Source organism: Pleurodeles waltl, chromosome 10 (assembly GCF_031143425.1).
Source record: "Pleurodeles waltl isolate 20211129_DDA chromosome 10, aPleWal1.hap1.20221129, whole genome shotgun sequence".
Classification (NCBI taxonomy): domain Eukaryota; kingdom Metazoa; phylum Chordata; class Amphibia; order Caudata; family Salamandridae; genus Pleurodeles; species Pleurodeles waltl.
In genome coordinates, this window is record NC_090449.1 from 669,708,848 (window position 1) to 669,736,729 (window position 27,882).

General features: G+C 41.1%; 1 protein-coding gene across 1 annotated transcript in view; it reads right to left on the bottom strand.

Annotated features, from left to right (window-relative positions):
• Nucleotides 1-27,882, bottom strand: part of VIPR2 (vasoactive intestinal peptide receptor 2) — an 880,953-nt gene that overhangs the window by 87,247 nt on the left and 765,824 nt on the right. Inside the window, exon 8 of the mRNA XM_069211169.1 lies at nucleotides 17,673-17,733. Within this exon, the coding sequence (XP_069067270.1) occupies nucleotides 17,673-17,733 (61 nt within the window). The remainder of the gene's footprint in view (nucleotides 1-17,672; nucleotides 17,734-27,882) is intronic.

Consider the following 27,882-nt stretch of genomic DNA (forward strand, 5'->3'; position numbering starts at 1 on the left):
GCATTTCGCAGGTGCTGGTCAGGGAGGACCCTGCACTTTCCATGCCAAGTGCATGGGCAGAGTAGGGGCCCCCCGTGGCTCCGTCCACCTGTTCTCTACTAGCCATTTCATGGCGGGGCTACCGCTATGAAACTGCTGGTGAGGAATGTGGTTATAAACCCAAGAGCAGCGACAGGATCCAAGATCCTGTTTGAGCTGGTGGTTCCCTGGTGGTCCGACCACCAGGGTTGTCATGTGGCAGTCGGACAGCCGCATTGGCAGCGGTCCAGACCAGGACTGTGAGTGAGTGTGACAGTCTATAGATTGCCACACTCGTAATAACGCACTTTGTATTTATTATTCAAATTTGTATACGGAGGCTATCCAGTGTGCTTTAGAGGCAATAGAAGGATAATGGTTCTCAACAGAAAAGGGAGTATTGGGAGGTAATGGCTATAAAATTAAAGAAACCCTATTCTATGGAAGATGTAGTCATTAGTATAAATAACGTCCCAATGGCAAAGTGCCTGGTGCTGAATCCATTCCTTCTGAAGCCTATAAAACATTTTGGGATATAATAATCCTCGTTCCTTGACAATTAGTAACACCTTTGGAGGATGTGTAGCTGCTCCTTCCTCTACTGCAAAATTAATATTGATGGTTTTCCCAAAACAATGGGGGGATATCAATCAATGTGGGTTGTAATGATAAAATGGTGTACACCATTAATAAAGTCATAAAAATGACATAAAAATGTATAAAAAATAAAAATTGCTAAAAGTTTCGTATACTTTGTTTGACATGATGAAAAAAAAAATGTATTCCATCCATAGATATTACAGTGCACACTTACATAGTCACAATAAATTTTCAATGAAGAACCACAATATTTATTAGTTGGGATACTTCCTAGTGCAGTAATGGTATTCTTGAGGGCCCTGTTGGCCTTTTCTGTTGACCAACCTGAGAAAAATGGGATCTTACTCAACATGCTAATGCCAAACGTGATCAGAAATGTGGTAGCTGTGATTAAAAAATTACCCCACTTTTGTAATGTAGGGTGAGTAGGAGAGAGCTATAGGTAATATGATTTACAGGTTGGACTCTAAGCTACCACATTAGTATCAATATTGTGTGTGGGAGAAACCTCTCACACCACCATACAATACAAACAACAAACATAGATCAAAAATAACAATCAGTTGAATAGTACATTTGGAAGAGTAATAGCATGTTATAGCTATTAGTAAAGAGTCCATTCGTAATATCAACACTTATTTATTTCACAAGCAGATGGCAATCGACATGTGTTTCATCAATGACAACTTTTTCAAGGCTGTAATTTCACAAGTAAAACCACCAAGAGTAATGTAATGCACAATATAATGGATGGTCCTGATTATATTTGAACCAGGGAAAGACCACCAACAGTCGTGCTGATCAAGTGTAATAGTAATGGACTAGAAACAAGGTGGGTCGCTTCAAAATGGTCAAAATGCCATGTGCTAGGAAATCATGATAACAGCCATGAATCAATTGGTAGAGTCAACGAATAAGTGCTGCTTGTGGCAGAAAAGTCAGCCAAATATAGGTCCTTGATGAGATGCTAAAGGCATTATAAGTATGAATGCAGTTTCAGATTTGTTAAATATTACTCTTGGAAAACGACAGATGGAACAGCAATGCCCTTGTCCCTACTATTGTTTGCTTTGTTTTTCGAGCCATGATTATCACAACTGTATAAAACTGAGGATATACCCGAATCACATTACAGAATGGGGATCGTAAAATCATAGCAGGTGCTGAATATATTCCTGCTTTTATCACACATCCAGTCACTAATTGGAATAAAGGACGAAACCATAGTGTTCAGGGAATTAGTAACATTTTAAACTTCATAAAACACAACTACTTTGTAACCAGATGAAGCTAGATCAGGACCGAAGACTAGCGAGATTAGCTACTTAGTTTAGTGTAAAGATACCACACAATCAAACATGTGTTAGACTTGAACTATAAATTGCTTAATAAAGAATCAGTAGCATTTCTGTGTAAATGGAATATATCAACCACTGAGTTAACATTATAAAATTAATCATCCTCCTGCAATTCTTGTTTTTTGTTCATGTCACTAGCGCTAATTATTCTGGATATTTTTCCGAGAGGGTGGAGGCATCATGGAGGAGTTTAATAAAGGGGTATCATAAACCACGTGGCGTTCTACATTATGTGCAGCAACCTACTAGGCACGGAGGCTGGACCATTACACGCCCAAAATTATATTGATGAGACACATTTGGGGGTAGTCAGCTTAGTTTATGGGTATGAGGAAAATTGTATGGCAACTCGTGAGCCATTGTATGTCAATCTGCAAAGCAGCATGTTTTATGAACCTTATACTTCTACATGATATAAAACACTTGCGGTACTTATAAAATATATGTGGTATGAAAAAAATATTAAGCACATTTATACAAAGGTGGAGTTATTTTTTCGTTCAAAGAATCACAGCATAGATATGGGATGACTGCATCCTTGTTTTTTCAAAGACCCTTAATTCTGAGATTACTCGTACCATCTGAGTAAAGAAGGTTAAATCGTTGTACATATTGCCTAGTTTGAATTATTCACAAAAAAACGGAAAATGATTCATGAGACAACTATACAATTTATTTTTAGACAAATGAAGTGATATCTGTATGCGTTCAGTAAACAAATAGGCAGAAAAATTGGGTGAAGTAATTACCATTGCTATCATGAATAGCATCTTACCTACTCATAAATTGACTAATACAACAAATGCAAAAGTTCAACACTTTAAAATCATACTAGATCTTATTTATACAACAGTTAAACCTCAGCTATTGGGAGCAAAGCACACATTCAGATGTTTTTAGATTTTCTAGATGTGACACACCTGATGCGGGCCTGATTTTTCTGGTTTCTCAGTGTAGTTAAATCCAGATATATTGGAATCAAATGTTTAAATAAATTATTGAACTGTTCAGATCTAAACTTAGCTGTGCCTCTTGTGTCCCACACTCTTGGCCAACACTGTGATCGTATTTTAAAGTGTTGATAATTATCTCACACACCATATCCTGTATAGTAAGAGGTAGCAGAAGTCTTTCCTACTGGGTATGTGGTTTGCTTTAACAGTGAGCCCACCCTTCATCTGCCAGTTTGTTACCACTACGTTGCTCATCCATATCCCACGTATTACTTACAAGGTGATTCCTACCTCACTAAGACAGGAATATCCAGGCCCAAATACCGAAAAAAAACATTCCCATGCTGAGTGACATAAAAGGCTATTCTACTGAAAATTCGACCTGTTTTTTCCTGTCTTGACCGAGACAGAAGCTGGGTTGCAAGGTAGCAATACAATATCTGGGAACTTTAACCACAGTCCTCATAATGGTGTTGTTACACTTCATGTTTCACCCCAAATGTGCTCACTATATTATCCATTTAGGAAACTATGGCCGTCATTATGAACTCGGGGGTAATCACCGCCGACCGCTGTGGAGACGGTGAACAGAAGACCACCAGTGGCGGTGGACTGCACACCGCCGAAAAATGATGCAAAAAGGTTAAACCTCCAAAAATCCTGCAACCTCCACCCACGGCCAGGGCATACAACGGCGGAAAGGCAGTACACCGCACCCTGCCACCGCCATGCAGACAAACCCTCCACCCACCAAATAATGCTGCACAAATCAGCGTGGCGGATAGTGAATGCCAAACGACTATTGCCGGCACGGACCGCCACAGCCAGCAATGGGACCCACCAACAACAAATGCACACATTTGCAAGTCTGAAACCCACACACCTGACACACATTCAAAACACTATAAAACACTCACATACACACCCACAATCCTTTGCATTGGCAAGAGCATGACTGAGTTTGACAACACAACACGCATACACTGAACCCAGCATCACTCAAGTCACACACACAAATACACCACCAAAACACATACATACCCCAAACACCATCACAAGCCCCACACACAACCACACAACAGCACCCTCACCAATACACCCACAACACATCACCCACAACACACACAATGGCACCCCCTAAGCACCTCCGCTTCACAGACAGGGAGCTAATGACCATGGTGGACGAAATATTCAGGGTCGAGCCACAGCTATTAGGGGCACAGGTGCCGCAGATACCCGTGGCCAGGGAGATGGAGTTATGGCAGCAGATAGTCAACAAGGTCAACGCAGTGGGAAACCATCCACGCACAAGGGACAACATCCAGAAGAGATGGAACAACCTGCGCGGGAAGGTTCAGTCAATGGCATCCAGGCACAACATCGCCATATAAAAGACTGGTGGTGGTCCCCCAACTACTCCATCCAAACACACTGACTGGTAGGAGAAAGTCCTGGCTATCCTTGACCCGTAGGGCCTCACTGGACTCACAGGAGGACTGGACTCCGGTAAGTCAACGGCAATACCTTAACAGTCACCACACCTGTAATGCATGTATTACCCCATCCCCTCACTACCACCAGGACCACATCCCCTACCACATCCTAGGTCCCAGCATGACCACAATCCCACAAACAGATCTCCATCCAGTCCCCTGTGCACAGTCACTTACCCCTGCATGGAATCCCAGTGCCACTACAGCACCCACAATGCACCTCCACCCTCACATAAAATGCAACTAAATGTACACGAAGGGACCTTGCATGCTATGACAGGGGAATATAACCATCAAATAGTGCAGAGCAGTGCAGTGCAGCAAATGCCAATAAAGTTCCTGACACCCACCTGCCTATTCCCCCACACACAGGCACCACCACCCATGCCACCCAGATGGAGATGTCAACGAGTGCCAGCCCTCCACCTGAAGATAGAGGCCCCACTCAGGAGACTGCAGAGAGATGTATTGAAATAGAGGAACTCCCTTGCCCATCACACAGTCCTGGACTGTCATCCTCCAGAAGCCCCACCCAGGACATCACTGACACCCCTACCACCCAGCCACCATCATCAGCTCTGGCCAACAGACCCCACACCAGTGTCTCCCAGCCACGGACTGACAGACCACATATACAGAGGCCAGAGTCTCCACCCAACAACAGGCAGGATGATGAAGGGCCAACTGCAAGTGGGACTGCCAGACCTGTGCAGGAGGCACAGACACAGGGGGCTAGGGCCAGTGGAAGGGCATCAGTGGCCCACGGGGTGGCCAAAGGAGGGCTGCTGCAGCCCAGGAGGTGATATCTGAAGTCCTGGGAGCATACCACCATACCCAGGACAGGATGGGCCAGATCCTGGCCACCCTGAAGCACATTCAGAGGCTGCAGATAGCACAACACCAGGAAGCCATGGAGCAATTGAAACAGCTCAATGTCACCTTGGCCCCCATTGCAGGGGTGCTGCAGCACCAGTACCACAGCCAGCCTGAGTCCTCCACCCACCTGCAAGCCTCGACCACTAGCCAGGACACTGCCCTGCCATCTACATCTGCAGCAGCTACTGGACTGGTGGCACTGCCAGAGGACACACAGGAAACCAGCACCCCTACCCCTGCAGCCCAGCTGCACCTTCGCAAATGTGCCCTCAGACATACCACTGAAACACCAGCCAAGACCAAGACCAGCGCCAGGAAGTGACTCTGACCTGAACTGTCTTCCTTGTATGCAACTGAGCTACCATGTTGACATGCCACTGCCATCACACCATCTTCCAATGGGCACATGAACTAAAACACAGTGCTACCAACAGCTGAGCATGTATTTGCACTATAGGCCCACTCTCTGTCACTGTCCCAATACTTATGCATATTTTGCCATTCCATAAATACACCTGTGCACCCAAATTGTATGCCTCTCATCAATATGAGATATGAATTGTGAGTGTGTATGCATTTGCCAGTTAATATAATAATCACACCTTTATTGCAGGAGGGGATTCAACAGACTGTAGTGTCTGAAGTATGTCACACTGTACCTAATATTGAGTTCCCTGGCACTTGCCACTTCAGTCATCATTTAGCATTGTCACAGACAAAAGACACCACAGTACTTATTACATGAGTCAGACTGTAAGTGTGCAGTGAAGACATCAGCATCATTGAACAGAACCTTAGAGTCACTGGAAGTATAGACGTATTAGTTGGGTCCTGGAGTTGAGATCTTCCCCTTCTTCTCCCTCACCATCCTCTCATCTTCTCCTCCTCTCTCTCTGAGGTTGCAGGGCTGTTTGGACAGCACCCTCCTCTTCCAGCCAAGTTGTGCAGCAATACAGCAGACCACCACTATCCTACACACCTTGTCAGGGACATAGCACAGGGATCCCCAGCGAGATGAAGGCAACAAAATCTAACCTTCAGGAGACCTATTGTGTGCTCAATCACCCTCCTAGTACGTCCATTGGCCTCATTTTACTTCCTCTCTGTTACTGTTCTGGGATTCCTCAATGGTGTCAGGAGCCATTGCATGTTGGGGTAGGCAGAATTACCTGCAGAAGTGGTCAAAAGAGAACTTGAACAAACTGCCTTTACTTGCATACAGCCTGGATGTCAGCAATGTACTAACCAGTGTCATACACACTCACCTATGAGCCAACCTCTCTCCACTTGTAGTTGTTCCATCATGGGTGGCACACTGCTGTTTCTCAGGACAAATGAATCATTGACTGAGCCTGGGAACCTGGCATTGACATGTGATATCTACTGATCAGCAGTACACACCAATTGTACATTCATGGAGTGATAGCTCTTATGATTCCTATACACCTGTTCAATCTCTCTTTGGGGTATGAGAGGTATGTGAGTTCCATCAATGGCACCAATCACATGGGGGATATTGGCAAAGGCATAAAATCCAGATGTGATGCCTGGGAGTTCAGCCCGTTGGGGAAACGGGACATATGTTTGAAGTGTTGAACCTAGGCATCCAGGAATCTGGACAGGATTTGGCCATGGTCATGATTCCATTTTTTTTACCGCCAGCCTGTTGGCGGTAAGACCGCCGCTTCTCTGCCAACCACCAGGGTTGTAATGAGGGCCCAAATGTAGTAAGAATTGCTCTGACGCTCCATTGCAGGGACATGCTGGCAAGTTGCTGCCCCACATTTTTGCCCCATCAGAAAAACACAGCGGACGCCACACGGTGCTTGCCCTGAATCTAGAAAGCAGAGACCTCTCCCACTGTGAGAGCTCCAATGTTAAATAGTTGGGCAAATCTCCTGTAGCTCATGTAACAAAATAGAGTACAAGTTAAAAAGCTCCTCCATTCTTTGGGAGATGCTGAACTCTGTGTAACAACACTTTACCAGCCACATGCTGTGTTTGCTTAGTGTATCAGGATAAACATCTTGGAAAAGCCAATGCCAGTGAAACACTTTTGTAGCATATTTCAGCCAGGGAATAGAGCGACCATTGTCTGAGCTGAAATAATCTCAAATAACTTCTCTATTAAAGCTTCCCTCTGTGTTTGTCCACACACTCACTCAAAGTGGAAGTGAGGCCAGTTTGATTCTATGTGAAACATATTCAAGATTGAGTTCAGAATGAAGAGTAAAGTGGGGACAAGTTGGCGGAAGACTCAACAACCATATTGAAAGCCTGTTTTTCTCCACCTACATGGGGGAAGCCCCCTGACCCCTGCTCCATATGTAGCTGTAGGTACACACTGGAGATTAAAAATCTTGTTATAAGGGCAAATGGCCCCCCTGCCTTCTCTCTGAAAAAGATTAAATAGTGGCCTGGCCGCCCTTCTCATTTTCATGCATGCTGCATTCACTTGGGGTTGCCAGGAGTTAGAGGCATCAAATATAACCCAACTAGCAAAAATTCTGTAGAGCGCTCAGAGAATGGCTTGCAGCTTAACGTCAGATTTCTCCTATCTTGTCCAGAGACCATTAAGTGTGATTTCCAGAAGTTAGTTTTCATGTCAGCAAGGCATGGGTGTCTTTGCCATTAAAACTTCATCATCATCATGTAATAATGCGGATAGAAGTGTATTGCCACTTTTCAGTACATCCCTCGTAGTAAAGGATTAAGTGGGTGCTTAGATCATTTATATAAATATTAAAAAGCAGGGGAGCCAACACAGACCACTGATGCACCCCACTCTCTAAGGGAAAAACACCAGAAATGTCTCCTGTTCAGCCATAATGCATCCTAGCCCCTAGATTTTTGTGTATGGAGTGCAAAATTCTTTCCTAAGGAACTTATACCATAACGCTAAATCAGTCATCCAAAGCTTGGCCCTGTTCATGTAGTAGAATGCAGAAGATAGGTCCATAATTGCCAAGTACAGTGGGCAACTGTGGTATCAACGATGATGATGAGAACAGGTCCACGCAGATGATGTTGATAACAGCCTTTTATTCAGTACAAGTTTCTCAAGTAAAATAACAGGAGCTCCAGCCTTCAATAAAACCTCCAGCACCTTCAACTGTCCAGCACAGAATGCTGACCAGCTGAGGAAGATTCTAAATGCCGCAGGTGAAGCTGGAATATACCAAATAAATCCCACACAATACAGATACCCCAAAAACATAGAAATACTACAACAAAACACTACCTACAATATAGTTCTAGAAATAAACACAATACTACACCACCCCCCACCCTATATAAATTAAATTACAACAATTCGATTCAAATTCCAAATCCGTCCATCATCAAGTTTGACAGCCCCTTTAAACACTTTAACAACCACATGTATAGGATTGAACTTAGATGAACTAGAACTGTTAGTTCCTGGTAATTTAACCTTAACCTTGTCACCAATACATACAACACTTTTTCTCACAGATTTACGAACATCATAGATTTCCTTTCTTCTTAGTCGTTAATATTCATCTTTTTCGTTAGCACTGCTTTCAATAGATTCTTTCTCCACCACACAAGAAAGATGTCTCCTAAACCAGGGAGGATTAATTTTGGTGTGTGGCACACACTTCTTAAACAATAAGAAAGGAGTCTGACCAGTGCTGGAATGTGGAGTGAACCTGTACTCTTCCACCGTATTCTCCACCCAACTCTCCCAACCAACTCCATTTATTTTAGCTAATTGGATGGTTTCTTTCAAAGTTCTATTGAAACACATTCAACAATACCATTGGTTTTATGATGATAAAGTGCACAGTTTCTGTGAACAATACCCCTAGATACCAGAAAATCTCTCATAAATTTCGAGGTGAATTGAACACCATTATCTGACAGAATCGCACCAGGATTCCCCTCCCTGCTGAAAACTTTGGAGAGAAAATCCACAACAACCTTTGAAGTGATCTCAGAAACAATGCACACTTCTGGCCAACGAGAAAGCATATCCATTAGTACGATGATATACTTAGAACTACACCTAGAGGACACAGGTGCCATAATGTCAATAGCAACTTCGATCCATACCTCATTTGGAATTTCTTTAAGTACTAATGGTTGAGTTCTCACCTTAAGTATCTTGTCTGCCAAACAGCATTCAACGCAATCACGTACTTTCCTTTCTAAAGCAATATCCATTCCTGGCCACCAATATGAAGTTTTCATTCTTTCCTTAGTTTTGCTTATGCCAGGATGACCAGAATGTGAGAGGGCAAGAAGCCGGTTACGTAAAGATAACGGAGGAACAAGTTTGTTACCCCTTAGCAACAAACCTTCATGTAACCACAACTCATCCCACACTTTCTTGTAAGGTAAAATTGAAGTGCCACGATAATCCTTCAGTTTCCCTGTCTCCAGTAAATTTATCCCATTAGAAAGATCTTCATCCTTACTTAACTCTTCACGCCATTCACCTTCTAAAACACACCCATCTGTTATAGTACAAACTCGCACCTCTTCATCCGTCCACCACGACATGTTATCACACTCATCAATAACATCATCAGACACTAACCTAGACAAGCAATCCGCCGTCTTGTTGTCACATCCTGGAACATATTTCACCTTAAAAGTATAATCTTGGAGCCCCACTATCCACTTACAAATGCGAGAAGACACATTATCTAAACCCTTCTTCCCAAATATTTGTTGCAAAGGTTTATGATCGGATAGTACTTCAAAAGAAGTTCCCCAAAGAAACTGTCTAAATTTCTTAATGGCCCAATAAATTGCGAGAGCTTCTTTCTCAATAGTAGAATAATTAAATTCTGCATCACGTAAAGTGCGAGATGCAAACGCAACTGTGGTTTCAAATCCCTTTCTCAGTTGCTTCCATACACATCCCAACCCCTTATCAGATGCATCAGTGATAAGGTGACACGGAAGACCAGGTTGGAAGCTACTAAGAGATTGGGCAGAAGAGAGTGCTTCTTTAAGATCCTGAAACTCCATCTCACAATCCTTTGACCAAACAAACTCACTCCTCTTCTTGATTTAAAAATCTAATGGAGTTTGATCTTTTAGCAAAGTTGGGAATGTAGCTAGCATAGAATTCTGCCATGCCTAAAAAGATCTGAATATCTTTCTTACAACTCGGAGTAGACAAATCTGCAATAGTATGTACTAAATCATCTTTCGGCTTAACACCATCACCTGAAATAATATGTCCTAAATACGTTATTTGAGACTGACCAAATTTACACTTTTCTTTTTTCAGTGTGATGCCCTTGGCTCTGAACAGTGAAAGAACACTTATCAATTTCTTGATATGTTCTTCATGAGTGTTGGTGAACACAAGAACATCGTCTTGGAAAAAACACACACCCCCCAACCCCCCTAAAACATCTTGCATTAGTCTCCGAAATACAGCTGCTGCTGAACATAAACCAAATGGCATACGATTAAATTTGAAAACACCAAAGGGAGTAATAAAAGAGGTGAGAAGTTTAGAATCTTCAGTCAGTTGCACTTGGTGATACGCAAAAGTTAAGTCAAGGGTAGAAAAAACGTTTGCATCTCCTAATGAACTTATCATTTCATTGATGTTCGGTAATGAAAATCTGTCTTCAACCACTTGCTTGTTCAGGTTGCGAAGATCAATACACAGTCTAATGTCTCCAGAATGTTTGGTCGCAACCACTATGGGAGCTATCCATTGTGCTGCTCCTACTTCCTGGATAATTCCACTGTCTTTAAGTCTTTCAAGTTCTTCCTTCATCTTTCCTTTTAAACTTATAGGAATGTTTAGTACTTTTGAAACTATGGGTTGTGCATCTTTTCTCTAAACAATCCGATGTTTGTAGCCTTTTATGCAACCTACTTTGGCACTAAATACATCAGGATATTCATTCCATAATTGCCGCTCAAGATCTGACAACTGTAGCACCGTAACCTGTGGCACTGCATTAGGGTTCAAAACAATTCCCAATTCCTTCTGATGAAGCCATCTTAAAATGGTATCTCCAACCATAGGAACGTAAATTTTCCCTGTTATTTCATTTCCTTTGAAATTAATCTTTGCATTAAAGTATCCTTTCAATTCAATAGGTTTGCCACCATATGAAAAGGTCAAAACATCAGGTGACAGCAGATCAACTTTACCTTCAAAGGACGTCTTATAATCTTCCACTGACACAAGAGATAGTTTGGCACCAGAATCCATCATCATTGTGATAGGATATTCATTTATCATAACAAGGTCTCTTGGATACTCACAACGAACAGTGGAAATGCAGTTAACATCATTTACTATTTGTAAGATGAAAGGTTGATTATCATTATCATCTGACACTTCATTATATTTACGTTGACTTTATTAGAGGATTTACAGCACTTAGCGAAATGACCTTTTTTGTTGCATTTGTTGCAGACGACATGATTAGCTGGACAGTCTTTGAAGTTCGCTAGATGAGAAGGTGACCCACATCTAAAGCAAAATGTTTTAGTTTTGTTCTTTAAGTTAATGGAGTTTTTAAGCTTTACATCAATTTTGTTTAAAGAAGAAGAAGCTTTGGAATTCTTTAAGGTTTCAATACAAGCTTGAGAATGTTTAATTTGTTTGGCAACTTTCAACACCTCATCAAGAGAAGGATCACTCTTGGACCATAGAGCTTCCCTAATTTTATCACACTTGCATTCTAACATAAATTGGTCTCTAATGCGTTCTTCAATAGTAGTACCAAAATTGCAAAGAGAAGCTAGTTCACGAAGTTTCGTTATATAATCTTCTATAGATTCTTCATCCATCTGTTTACTTTTGCCAAAATAAAACCTTTGTAGGAGAATTGATACTTTAGGTAAGAAATGTCTGTCAAGGCGAAGAAGAGTTTCATCAAAATCATTTAAAGGAGCATCACCAACTGCTCCGTCCAAATTTGACACTGCAGGTAAAGTGTCTAATATTTCTTGCCCTTCTGCACCTAAGCAATGTTGTAGAAGTGATGTCTTCTTTTCAATAGAGAAATTGGTTCCACAAACCTTTAAGTATGTTAAAAAAACTTTTTTCCATTTTGGCCAAGGAATTGTCGGATCACCAGGAGAAGATAAGAAAAAAGGAGGAGGAGAAATGTTCTGCAGTATAGAAAATCAGAAAATAAAGATGAAAGAAAGTCAGTGTAGGAATAACAGAACTGAAGAAAAAAAGAAATAAAGAGAGAAAGAGAAAACCGTACCAAACTGAAATTCAAAGAAAAGGAAAGTTGTAATGCTATGAAAGAAATTAACAAGTAAAAATGAACAAGGAAAAGAAGAGGTGAAAAGAAGGAGTGAGAACAATGTATGCAGATTAATTGTCACAAATAATGTAACAATTTATGCAAAATATACGATTTGCAAAACAATAGAACCGAAAGTGCAGGAGTAAGATTACTAATATGCCAAAATATGCGAACTAGAAATGAAACACTGGCCACATAAGCACAGATACGATCTTCCTTAATATTAAAAGAACACTGACTATATGCGGAAGCGCACACAACTAGAAAAAACAGGTGTATACACACAAAAACGAGAGAATACAAGTCAGCGTGTTTAAATAGTAACTCTAGCGGCAAAACAAGCTGCGGCATAAAATTAAATGAAATCGTTCCTCGTTGCCTGGTAACCGCATGTGCGGGCAAGCAACGAGAGGCTTTCTCTCGCCGCGCGAAGGAAAAAAGCTTTCCTCGCTGCCTGAAAACTGCGCGCACGTAATACAAGCAGTGAAGAAACAACGCTTTCCTCGTTGCCTGGAAACAGCGCGCACGCGGTCGAGCAGCGTGGATGAAAGTAAACGATATTAAAAGGAAACAAATTAGCGACAGAGTTAAGATTGAGGAGGAAAGGTAATTAGAAGGCAAGAAGGCGAATAAAGAGAACAGGCAAGTTGAAATAGCAAGAATGAAAGAAAAGAAAACTGAATAAGAGAACAGCAAAAAGGGGAAAATTAGCAAGAGAAAAAGAAGAAATATGTGAAGAAAAAAACGAGTAAAACAGATAGTTAAGAGAAAATGAATACAAATAGAAGCATAAAAAGTAAGATTAGGTGATCTACAATACCAGAGCCAAAAATAGACTAGAGTTCCTGTTTCAGGACTAAGGTTCGCCAGCTTGTCGCCAAAATGTGGTATCAATGATGGTGATGAGAACAGGTCCACGCAGATGATGTTGATAACAGCCTTTTATTCAGTACAAGTTTCTCAAGTAAAATAACAGGAACTCCAGCCTTCAATAAAACCTCCAGCACCTTCAACTGTCCAGCATGGAATGCTGACCAGCTGAGAAAGATACTAAATGCCGCAGGTGAAGCTGGAATATACCAAATAAATCCCACACAATACAGATACCCCAAAAACAAAAATACTACAACAAAACACTACCTACAATATAGTTCTAGAAATAAACACAATACTACAGCAACATCTATCAATGGTAGTTTTACTCACAATCAAAAGCACGTTCAGGCACTGCTCCACTGTACCTAGCCCATGTCGAAAGCCGTACTGACAGGAGGGACCAGAATGTTATTGCCGCTAACCCAGGTCTGTAGACAGTTACAAATAACCCTCCCTAGGATCTTCACTAAACTATTGATGAGGGCGATCAGCCAATACCATTTGGGGGGCCTTCTAGCTCCTTTTTTAAAGATCGGGACACTTGTGGAAAATGGCTGAAGAATTCAGGAGCCTGCTACACAGTTATATTCTCATAAGAACGAACAGAGATATAACTTCAATAGAGATTAGCCTTGCCTCTTTGACCTACACTTCAGACTGAGAAAACATTGACGTATGAGCAGATATGGGTGTTGCAGACCTTTTTAAGACAAGATTTTGATGCTAACGTATACACCTTTCAGAGCTAAAATGAAACGATTCCATTATTGTTTCGATCTAATGAATATCATCTGATACATTGCCAATTTTCATTGTTTTCACATGTATTGCATTGTGCTTCACTCTTTGGTAGCATGGCACAAAAGCAGTCTGGCTTAACTTAGAGACCCTAAGAACACCTTCCTGCACTTAAACAATAATTCATGGCACTTTGCTCTTTCTATGTGTGCTGCATCCTGCAGCACACAGAGATAGAGCAAAAACAAGGAGAAGTAAAAGTATTTCTCCTTGTTGCACCATGCTAACACCACCCCTGGGGTCATAAATCTGGGGACAGCGTCAAAATGCAATGGGTGTTGCAGTGGAACACCCACAGCAAAACCCATTGCACATCCCTTTCATGATAAGTCATGTGTGTAAAGGGGCTGTATTTACAAGGCGGTGTTAAGCTGAAAAAAGTGGCTTAACACCACCTTGTAAATATGTGATGGGACATTTCACCACCGCAGCGTAGCTAAAAGTGACGTTCCGGTGGCATAATGGGCTTGTAAACAGGCCCCCTGGTGTTCTTAGAGAACTGCCCTAATGTAAAAACATGCATGTTTCCATGAAGTGACAGGGAATCCAGTGTTCTACATTGTACCAACAACATTATCGTTTAAAGCCTTAAGCACAGCACTGAGTGAAAATGTTGTGCTAAAAAATGAAAACATTTTCAAAGCAGAGCGAACAAAAGATAAAAGACTAAAAACATCACCACAACATGAAGATTCTGCAAAAATAATAAAATGAATAATTCGTGTAACTAATTTGCAGTGTTTCACATATTGTTTTTATTGTTTTAATCTATCTAGGTAGTTCATTAAACCTCCATCTTCATAAATTATGTAATTGTGTACCACATTAATGTGTTTTAGTATTCAGATTACCTGTGTCATCTAACAAATATTTATTTTCTTTCTGCCAGTCTTCTGCTTCAAATGTGTGCATAAATCATAGCATCAAACATCAAACTATCCCTCTTCCATCCAGTACGTTCAATAAAACCCTCAACACAACATACAGAGCCATCCTTTCACAGAAGAAGTTCATGTGTCCTTTTATTCCTGCCCCTTTGTCACCAATTAACAAAACTTCAACAGTTCAAGTCCTGTACTAGTAAGACCCTAAAACTTGATAATGGATCCCAACTGTATCTCACTGCAAATTGTAGCCAGCACTCAGCAGAGGCTATTCCCTTCCACCACCAAACTGAAAACAGGGAGAAGGCCTAACTTTTATGGCTTTCAAATTTCCCTCTAGAGTCAAAAGATACAAAAACGCATCATAGAGTCTTTGATCCCCGAGCAGCCAATCAAACAGTTCAACATTGTGTAAGTCTAGTACGTGACCACTCGAGTTATGGGAAAGAGCGACAAATCATTTTCATGTTAAAATGTAATGGAATTGTATTCATTTACTTTAAATGCAGAACAAAATTACACAAATGCTACAACACTATTGAAAACATTTTGAATTAAAAGTTTAATAGATGGAAATATATCAAATTGAACTAAAAGTCTTTTTTCTCATATTTAAATTAAATAAACTTCCACTGGAAAATTGTTTATATGTATTAATAATTATTATTTGTGATCTGTAGACTTAATTACTGTTAATGTAATTATTTTAATAACATTTATTGTTACATCAGTTTATAAATTCAAAATATGTTATTACAAGACTTTTGGTAAACAATAAATAGGTACTATGTTTATATTTTGTAACATTAATACCTATTTATTTAACAATTTAACTATTTAAAATCATTTAATTTCATTCAACATTATTTCCTCTGTTATGTTATCTTAAGTACCTACCTCAATTTTTTTTATGGGATGGTGTTTCAGTACCAATGGTTAGTCATATATAGTGCTGGACATACTGCTGTTTTTAGTAGTAGCTTACACTTGTAGTTTGTGAATGCTGAAAAGTAGCAAACTTTCTCAAAAGTGTAAACTTACTCAAATGTATAAGTCACCTTTTTGAATCAGCATGTAGGAATTCATTGTCATTCTTGTTAAGCCAGTTCTAACCGCTAATGGTAACCTGGGAACATCTCTCATTCCTTGCTCTCTATAGTCTTACAAACAATAATTAGTGTTCTGAGGTCTAAAAACCCTTAGCTATCATATTGAATGTGTTCTAAATATTTTCCTCAACTCCACTACTGATTATTATTCCTCTTTGCTTGTTGTTGCTAGTGTGCTATCTCTGTAGATTAGTGTTTTGCTAGTTGAAACATGCTTAGGTTCATTATTTTGTTCTAATTTTGTTGCACTCAGGATTCTGTTGGACCTTGTTGCCCCCACCTGATGTATTTTGTTGACTCCACCCCTTCCTCCTGCCATCCATCTGTCAAGTTCCACACCTATTCCAGTTTTGTGCAGCAAATGGACCATCTAGACTTTTACTGAATGAATTCCCATAGACAACACCTGTACTTATTTCCACAGGATCTCACAGAGAAGCCTTTTACTCAATAAAAACATTTTCTCTGTTTTTGTACTTATTGTCTGGAGGTAGACACATTTGTTTTCTCATACTAGATAGGCAGCATTCTTCATGCAAGATGTAATATATCTTCTTTGTCCAACTAAGTTGGAGCAAACATAGCTTTTTAGTGAATTGACGTAACAGTAAATCATATCAAAATATTTGTAAATCAAGCCTTTTGTTTCTATCTTGGCTCAAATATGACACATTTAATGTTGACAAAGAAATCTTGAGGTCAGTGTTAAAGGAAAATGTGGATACAGTTAAAGTCAAGAAAACTATATAAGGCTGATTATTGAACAGAGAATCATCAATTTGGCTTTGATCCACTAAAGGTTGCAATGAGTAGAGTTACTCGCTCTTGTGACAATTATGGTGTACTTCTGAAATCCAGAGTAACAAGTAAGCTGGGAGTACTGTGAGAGTAAGGCACATCACAATCTTTGTGATTTTGTCCATTTGTGTTCAGGCCAATTCACTAATAAGTTAGGCTTGCTTGCAATAAACCAGAAAAAAACAAAAGGTAGACTGTAAACCCAGAAAATAAAAGTCCACTCAAAATTGTGTCAACGTTTGATGTCTTCATCAGGAAATCAGATATAATGTTGAACATTCGAAAAAAGATTTTTTTGATCAGGTTGTCAAAGAGAAAAGTGCTACTCCAGTGTTTTTCATAATCCCAAAAGAAATTAACAATGTGATAGTGGTGTATGCTACCAGCAATTAACAAATTTAATTAAGAGTCTTTGCAACTGGGAAATATCATTTGGCATCCCATTGGAAATGTTGTTAGGAAAGAATGTCTCACCCATATTCATATAATGGTTAAAACTATGGCCACAAATAATTATGTGAATAAAATACTATTCATCAGCATCATAAAAAAAACTCAAAAATAACCTAATAAAATATACATTATAAGGTGACATACAGTAAAGCTTCTGAGCAGGTAGAGACACGTACACTTGCAATTCTTCTTACCCATTGTCCTCTAGATACACTCTTGTCACTATCCATATGCTTGTGAATATAGTTGGGATTCCTGTAAAACAGAAACTGTCATATGATCTTGGAAATATTAATTACTAAAAAACAAAATAGAAACTACTACATACTTTAAAACATGAGAAAAACACTCCTTCATATGGTGATTTTAGATGATACCAAATGATGTTTATCATTAACTGATAATACAGTCTAACTCATAGTCAATGATGTGCACCATAATAAAACTTGAAGGGTCCAGTTCACAAAGAATTTTCATGAGTATGTGTAACTTACTTTTGCAGTACCCCGGGATTAATTTCACAATTAAGCCAAGAGTACTACAACAGTAACACAACAGGTTCTTTGTGAGTCGGGCCCTTCATGAGCAAAACAATCATCTTTAAGCATCACTACCCTGAACTTGAATCACAGAATCTAGATCAGAACAGCCGACATGCACATTTTTAGATTCATTTTTGTAAAGAGGGCAATCCCTTTGGTACAGTAGATTGTCCATAGAACTGTCAAATGCAGGGGAGCGAAAGAAGGTTTTGTGAGAGGGGTTTTCAAAATGTAGTTAGCAGCCACAAATACTTGAATCTTGAAGCTTTTTCCATCCTGGAACCACTTCATACTCTGCTTCTTGGAAGAGGGAGGAAATGCCGCCCTATGAGCTAGGGACATGAGGAATTAGTTTATCCACAGAAATGCAATATTTCAGTGGAGAAAAACATGCAATAAAAATATGAAAACTAATTCCTTGTTGATCAATTTCAGTGGATTGTCCACTGTGCAGATGACAGAAGTCCTATGCATTAATGAGCAAAAATACAAGTGGATCTCTGCAACTTGGCTATATTTGTATTCATACTCTAGGGGGATCTATAATGATGCACCACACATTGAAAATGGTATTAAGAAGAACATATTTCTATTCACAAAATGCTCCACAGTAAGGTGTGTATCTTTCTTAGACATTGTCCAGCACTAACCCCTTTAGTATCTTACAAATCCTATCCACATTACGCATAGAACGTGTAGAATGTTCAACTCTACTGAAGATACCATATACCACCCTTCTCATAATATTAAAATGACAGCCACGTTATTAAGAACAAATGATAACATATTACTGAAACATAACACAATCTTTATATTTCCCAGGTCTCTTTATATTTCTGTCAGACCTTCTCAACCAACTCTGTGACTTTTTCAGACACTGTACTTTGACTGACCAAATGTCTTTCATTATCTTCTTGAACTACACTTTTACATTTTGCATTTCACCACACTGTTGAGATTCCAAATGTGAGAATTATTGGTCTTGGCAGCATTTTTAAATAACTTTACCACCCTTAAAGGTTTACTAAATATTAACAGTATAACATGACTTATTGGAACTTTGACTCTTAACTCTCACTAAATCTATGAGTTTTCCTACAGCTTTCTTGTAATCAACACATTCTTCCTTTGCCTTCAACTTATCTTTTTCTCTCATTCTCCACTCTCCTCTTTTACTCACCTTACCCACATCCTTACCAATATTTGTCCATGCAGAACACAACATTGTGTTAGTCTTTCTTCCTGTAAATAACTTGAAAGGAGCACGACCTGTGGTGCTATGAGGTGTGACCCTATAAGCTTCAATCCATTTTCATCTCTTTTGGGAAATATCTCCTTCCCTAAAAACTATAACATTTCCTCAGAAGTACATTGTACTCCATGTCAATAAGAAATGTCTTAGGAAGATATTCCATGCTAAAATTTTCCAAAAGAAAGTTTATGATACTTCTCCTATTTATCTCATCCACTATTACATTTTCAGGCCATCTTGAAAACATATCTACCAACTCTACAATACAAATCCCCTGAGCTTCATTACTCATCCCACGCCTTTTGAGGAAATTGCCTTATAATCATGGGTTGCTGTCTTGTAAATCTTGTTACTTTGAGAGCACTCCATGTATTCCCTCACAACTTTCTCCACCTGTTTGCCTATTCCCGGTCACTGCTTATCCTGCTTATCCCTTGGTGTCCTTCATGTGTCATTTTCAGCAACTTTTCCCTATCTAAATTAGATGGAATTAGTCTACTTCCCTCATAGGTCAACTCCTGACTCTCTGAAAACTCATCTCTCACATTCCAATATACTGATTTTTTTTTGTACTTACATTCCTGTTTTGACCTCTACCCTTTCCTAACAAATCTTTTCATCTTTGAAAAGAAGCATCCTTTGCTAACTCATTTTTTCATTTAAAATGGTCCACCACTCCATCACTAATGAAACATACTTATTTATTTTCTTTATCATTCTCTACATCCACTACAACATCCTTATCTATTAATCCTGAACAACAATTGGCCGCTACATTGCTTTCCCCAGGTGCATACCCCTTTGCTTATTCTACTCGAAACATTATCAATTTCTTTTTGTAAATACAAAATGTTTGAGTGACTTGTGATCTGTGTTTTTCCCCCAGACAAAACATTTTCATTTTTGATGGTTCAGAACACAGGCATTGCCTCTTTATCTGTAACAGAATATTTATTTTCTGTGTCCTTAAAGTAGCGAGATGAATGTTACAGTATTTTTCAACATTACTGTTGGACTTTTTTCCTTATGCAGGGTCATCCCCAGTCTTTTTGCCTCCTGCCTCCTATTTTTTCTGACCTGTCGCTGTTGGCTCTACGACTCTGAGCACTTTATCACTGCTGACCAGTGCTAAAGTGCAGGTGCTCTCCCATCTAAAGTTGGCATGATTGACTTATACCTAATTGGCATATTTAATTTAGCTATAAGTCCCTTGTAACAGTGGTATCTCTATTCCCAGGGCCTGTAAATTAAATGCTACTAGTCGGACTGCAGCGCTGCTTGAGCCACCTACTGAAGTAGACTTTCAAACCTGTCTCAGGCCTGCTAGCACAGGGCCTGTGTGCGCAGTTTTCTGTCACAGGGACCTGGCATCTAAATTCACTTGCCAGGCCCAGAAATCCCCTTTTACTACATGTAAGTCACCCCTAAGGTACGCCCCAGCTAGCCCTATGGCCAGGGTGCCATGCATGTAGAAGGCAGGACATGTGCCAGGTTGCATGGCCGGTCCTGGTAGTGACAAACAGCCCAACTTGGTGTCTCACTGCTGTGAGTGCTGCCTTCTCAGAGGATTGCATTAAAAATGCCCTGCCTTAAGTTTAAGGGGTATTGTCTGATTTATGAGGGGTAGTGTAGGCATGTTTGGTATGGTTGTGATGGTGATAATAAATGCTGCTTACTGGTGTAGGTGTATTATTTATTACTATTACAGAAATGCCTCTTCTAGAAAGTGCACATTTCTCTGTGCTTATAACTCTGGTGTTTTGCAGCTTGACTCCAATCCACGTCTGGGCAGAGTAACAGTTGGGGCTTTGTGCATAATTTTTAGACAGCCTGTTCACAGGGAGGGTGGAGGTGTCACAGAGGTGCATCTGCATACTGAATAGTCTTCCTGGGGTGGGAGAAGGGAGAGGCATTTGTAAAGGCTGTGCCCTGGCCTCACACAATAGGGTCACTTACCCCCCACTAATGTTTGGAGCCTGTGCTGGAGGAGAGAGGAGGCACTCCCAGAAACAGTTGTAACTGGTTGGAAACTCCTCTCCCCATCATTGCAAAAACTGTAAAGATTGAGTATAAGTACAGGGGAATTAGTCCCACAATTTGGAGACTCTTGGAATCATCTTGGAACTGGGCACAAAGGACTGGAAGGACTCACCAGGAACCGCCATGGACTGCTGCTGCTGTGCCTACCTGTGATCTGCTTGGTCACTGTAAAGGACTTGCCACCTGCTTGCATCCCCTGTGCTGGCCTGTTGCTGGGCCCCTCCCCTTGTGGGCATTTTTCTCTGACTCTTGTCCCCCATGGGCAGGGTGCTGTGGCCTCTGACCCTTATGACGATCTTAGGGCACGAAGAGTGCCTCAACATGTGTCTGTAACTAGCACTGTGGAAAGCGCTGCTTCTGTAGTGCTGGTAGCACTTGAAAAGCGATTTTTCAGCCTGTGGCAAGGAATCACTGACGTGACCCGGACTTAGGATAATGCCCTAGGTACTTTAAAAGAGTGCGTTGCTGTGCCCGTAATCACCGCCGCACCCCGAGGAGGCTGTACGACCAAAGAGCGAGTGCAGCGCGCTTCACAGTGCCCCCGGGGCACAAAGGAAATACTTTTTCTGGAGTCTGGAGAAAGCGTGCTCCTATTGGTGCCCCAGGGGCAAGGTTTGCTCCGTGGAGTGCCCCGGGGCACCAGAAGGCCCTTAGTCGGGCCCAGATGACGCCAGAGGCAGGCGAGAGAGGAGGAAGCCGCTCCTTGCCCTGTCGAGCCAAAAAGGGCTCTTTGTCGGATCACGGGCGGGGCAGTAACCTTGTCGGAGGCTCCCCTGCACCGTGGGTCCCTTGTTTGGCCCCCTTGTGGGCCAGTGCCATTTTGGTGGTTTCCCCCCTGCATTGGAGGGCCAGTGCTGGCCCAGGGGGGATCCATAGATATCGTGGGCCCCAGGAGGGGCCCGTTACAAATCAGAGGGGGTGCGTGGTGCCCCCCTAACTCCTTTGGGGACTTTGGCCCCCCTCACGAGGGCTGGTTGCGGCCCAGGGTGGTGCCCCCAGCGATCACAGGCCCCCAGAGGGGCCCATCAGTAGTGCAGAGGGAGTGCATGCCGCCCCCCTCTGCCTCAGAGTTTATCAGAAGCCCCCGTTTGGTGCAGAGGAGCTCCGGGGGCTCCATGTTTTCGTTCTCCCAGCACTGGAGGTGCCTTCATCATCAAACCAGGTACTTTTAAAGGGACAATATATATCATCGGTTCTTCTAGAGACTTTGTTGATGCATATATTGCCTACCTGTTTATGATGCCTTCATATATGTATGTAAATGTTCCTATTATGGGCATACCATGCTAATATGTTTTTCTGACTTGCCATATGTTTTATAATGTTCCTACTATGGGCATTTATGATATCCTTATGACAAGTGCTTTGGTGTAATAACTTGTCTCCTGACTACTGCTTATGTTGCAGAACACTGAGTAACCTGTGTGTTATATGTGACTACTGCTAGTTTGCAGAGTAACTAATGTGTAACGTTCTGACAAATGCTAAGGTAGCAGGATACTACTGATATGTAATGTTTGGTCTAATAATTGCATTGTGTACAATACAGTATATTTTCATATAACTGGCTGTTGTGTTTCCTTTGTGGTTGGGATAGTGTGTCACATGCGTTGTGTGTGTTGTGCAAATGCTTTACACATTGCCTCTGGGATAGGCCTGACTGCTCGTGCCAAGCTACCAAGGGGGTCAGCAGGGGTTATCTTGGACGTGCAACTCCCTCGCCCTGACTAGAGTAGGTGGGTTCTGCCTGGCTGAGGTGCATACCGTAGCCAACCAGAAACCCCATTTCTAACAATTACCATGCAATTACAATAGCACCACCCCCAAACCTTTTTTACTGGCTTCAGTCCATGGGATACTATTGTAATCAGGAAATAAATGTGCACCATTTGAATGCCTTACGTTTCTTCTTCGTTTCACCACATTTTTTCCACATGCTTCATCCCATGTATATTCTAGGCGCTTTTTTTGTAAATTCCTGATTCCTGCCATTATCTGGAAATTAATTTACTGTAATATACAAGTAATCCTAAAGATTATGATAGTTTCTTTTTATTCTTGAGAACAGGCATGGCTGTTATGGTCTCAATGAGCTCTTGCTTTAGCTTCACTCTATCTTTAGAAAGTATACGACCCAAAATTTCTAGTTCTTCTCATGTTAATTTGCATTTTTCCACTTTCTTTGGTGAAACCTTCTCCCTAGTATCATATTCTTCAATTGATGAACCACATATTAACCGAGTCCTGATATATCCCGACATCTTTCATTTCATTTAATATTTCAGACATTGTCATCTGAAAGTTAGAGGCAGCAGATATTAACCTGAATGACATCCTTCTAAATCTGAAAATGCCACCAGGGGTCACAATTGCTGTATAGTCAATTGTTTATTTTTGTAATTGAATTTGGTGGTACACCAGCATTAGGTCGAGCTCCGAAAAATACTTTGCATCACCTAACATATTTTTGCAAGTTATTTATGCAGGGAATGGGAAATCTGTCAACCACCATTCATTTATTCAGTCCTCTAAGATCTACATTCAACAGGAGCCAACCATTCTGTAGCCTCTACTCTCTCTATCGCACCCAATTGTTCCACCTTTATCAGCTATGTTTCTCACTTTACTCACCTCTCTTTACTTCAACTTGATTTTATGGGCGTATAATTTCAAACACAACTACCCTCCATAGAATACTTCCACAAATTCTTTCTGAAACTTCATCTCACCATCTTCTTTTTCTTTCAAAACTTTTAAAGGATCAGTATTGGGATCTCACACTGTGCAAGATCTATTTGATGAAAACCAATTATTGCATCTGCTTTCAATGCAACATAAAACACCATAGTGCAAGCGTGTCTGAGTTGAGGGGATAGATTGTTTATGTGCAGGAAGGTGTCCCTTCCTGCATGTAAACAATTGTCCATGGCATTTTGCTTCTTCTATGTGTGCTGCAGAATGCAAAAAATGAGGAGGAATAAAACCATTCCTCCTCGTTTTGCCATGCTAATACCACCCTTGGAGTGGTGTTAGTTGTTGGCGCTGCCTCGGGTTTTTGACAACTCGTAAATCTCGGGCAGTATCAAAAGCAATGGGTGTTGCAGTAGAATGCCCACAGCAACACCCATTGCACACCCCTCTGTCGTAGAAAACTGCGTCAGAGGGGCTTATATTTACAAGGAGGCATAACAACACAAAAAAAGTGGCGTCACACTTTGTAAACATGGACCAGTACTTAGTGACACCGGAGTGTCATGAAAAGTGAAGCTTCGGTGGTGCTAGGGGCTCCTAAATATGCCCCTTAATCTATTACATTTTTTATTTGAGAGTTCATTCAAATGATCAAAAATGCCTTGGCTTTGTGGTCCCAAACATCATTCTACAATAAGGATTTTCCCTCTGTTATACCTTGTAAATTAATTGTTCTATTTTTCCCACCTCAAGTTAGGTTCTCTGGGCATTGTTAAAAAACAGAGGAGGACCTATATTTTGCGTTATCAATATCAATATTACACATTACACAGTTTTATAATACTGTGTGTAATCTCTGGCACCCGCCTGACCCGCCCTCACTAGGAAAAATATAGGTTATAAAAGCAAAATGTAAAACGATAAACAAAAGAAGAAAAATACAAAACGAGAGAAAACAACAGTTCTCACTCAAAATACAACCAAAATGAAATGCAGCTATTCTTTATCACTCTCCTTCTTTAATTGTTTAAATTAATATGTTGAAGATATTAAGCTGCACCAACTTGGAAGCAGATGAGTTATGTCCCCTATGCTATAAAAAACAAGAAAGAAACCAGATAATAAAATCTTTTCTTCTAGAGTTAGATGATTGGCCAATCCAGTTTCTCAACAGAATACAGTCTTGGTTGGCCAATGCAAATCCAGCTTTGAATTCTAGCTTTTATAGTTTTGATAAAAATGTGCATTTTCCATTAAAATGAAAGAAAAAAGGCCCTCATTACAAGTCTGTCAGTCCTAAGACCGCCAGACTCGCAGTGGCGGTTGGACTGCCACCAATGCGGCAGTCGGACAGCTACATTATGAACGTGGCAAAAGCACCATGGTCCGACTGCTGGCACTGCCAATTTTATGCCATCCAGCAGCCTGGCAGTGCCACAGTCTTAATCCGCCAGGGCAGCGCTGCAGCTTTTGCATGGCTGTTCAACCACCATGCAAAGGCTGGGGGAGACGGGGTGCTGGGGGTCCCATGGGGGCCCTGCACTGTGAATGCACTTGGATTGGGCAGTGCAAGGGCCCCCATGGGCAGCCCTGTCGCTCTTTTAACTGTGTGAATTACAGGTAGTGAACCTGACGCACCGCAACATTGCTGCCGGCTTGATTACAAGCCGGCATCAATGTTGTGGGTAGTTACTCGCTAGGTCAGGGGGCAGAAACTCTGTCTCCGCCCGCTGGCCCAGCAGGCCAGCAGGTTGAAGACTGAAATGGTGGTCTTCCCTCCTTACATGTTTAGCGGGAGACCTCCGCCTCCCGCCAAAATGGTAATGAAGGCCCTAAGTGTCTTTCAAGCCAATCTAGCGTCTATGTTGATAAACGTGAATTATTTTCCTTTATTTTTGCAATAAATTAAATGAATGCAACCAAACAATGGACGCAGCTCTTTTGACTCTGCCCTCAGTAAAGTGAATGCATCACACCATGAACACATGCACAAACCAAACAACCTATTTCCTCAGTAAATCCTATGATCACACAGTGAAATTAGGGTTTGCTATCTGTTGAGTTTGTTTTCTGTTGTGCTCCTCTGTCACTAAGTATGTCAGCACTCTGGAACAATTTCAAAACAGAGCACTGTTAACTGATAAACTTTGACATGCTCTACAGAATAACAAATCTATAAGCGGATGGATGACCAACTGCCTTCCAGAATTAAACAATACATTGTGTTTTCATACAATTGATAGTGCTGAGATATTTTCAGAGTGTGTGATACTCTTCACATTAATTTTTCATTACATATCATGAAATACGTAATCAGCAATTAAAACAGCACACTCTTTGGTTTAGCAAACATAATGAACAATAAAGCAGTGGCGGCTGGTGAAATTAGAAAGTAGTGAGGTGCAACAGCTGCTGCTAATTTCACCAAGTGATCTAGAAAAGCGAGCACCCTTGAGTTCTCCAATGGGTTTTTAGGACTATCTCCCAAGAACATAATGAAAAGTATGGAACCAACCGGTACGTTTTCTGATACAGTTTTCAAAGTTTTAGAAGTGCTCCAGACCATTTTCAGGGGGGACTTATGAAATCTACCAATACTTGTTCAAGGTGTGCTTTATAGTAATGACCCTCCTTATGTGTTCTGATTGAATTTTCCCTCAGCACCGCTAATGATTTTATTGATGCATAACTGCTGCTCCGTATCCCTACTTGCTCTCCACTACAGTGCAATGACCCATGTGACAAATTCTTGCTTCAGTCTGCTAGTCTTTCAGAGCAGCTGGTGCCAACTCTGGACCAGTACACCTGACTATTTAGAGGCAATAGACCTTCAGTATACCTCTGAACTTACCCCATTTTGCAAGGTATTACTGACTTTGGAATAATTTCAACCCTCCCAACATTTGAAATGCTTCCCACTTGCTTTAACTGGGACACATGTTCAAATGTGGGCTATACCAATCAACCTTTCATCATTCTTAGGTTGATAAAATGAGTAACAATAAACATCTCTTATAATACAGCACCATGATGTCCTAACGGATGAATTGTGCAATTTACAAACACACATTATATTCTCTGAATATATATTAGGGGTGAGCATTAAACTTTGCTCTGCAAGCGGCCACCCTGCGTGGTGGAGATTACCTGCAGCCACCCCTACAAAGCACACTTTCCCTTCAACTAGACTCTCTTGGCCCTAATGAAATAGCCCTAATTATCAGTGCACAACTTACAATCTGCCTATGTAGGAAACAACTAAGTTTTCACAGCTTCTTGAAACTTGCCAAGGCCAGATTCAGTCTGCATTTCCAGTGGAAATGAATTCCATAGTCAGGCACACAGGACTCAAGAGGCTCTCAAACCCCAATGGTGACCATGGTCACTGTAGTAGCTTTTCTGTGTCAATACCTGAGTCAACGCAACCTCACCTAGACCGGCCCCCTCCGTTCTTGGCCAATCAGATTTCAAGGAGGTCAGAGTACGTTGTTACCACCACCTGGTTGAAAGTTTCTCTGCTGACTGAGTCGGCCATTTCACCAGTTGTCTTCCCAGCCATTGGACCTGTGAAACCCGCACCACCCAGGGTAGAACAAAGTGTTCTTCCGTGCACCCTAGTAACACCACCAACCATCACCATGACCAACACCACTATTTCCTTTGCCAAGTACTTCATGGTCGATGGAGTGGCTGCAGCCATCTCGAAGACTGTTGTGGCAACAAACGAGAGGGTCAAGCTGTTGCTGCAGGGAAGAGGGTGGACCATGATGGGCATTGTTGGTTATTACTGTGAGGGTTGCATTATTTGGATATTAACGGGGAGTGGGATTTCTTAATTAAAGGGGCAGAATGTATATTAACTGCAATGCTTTGGAACAG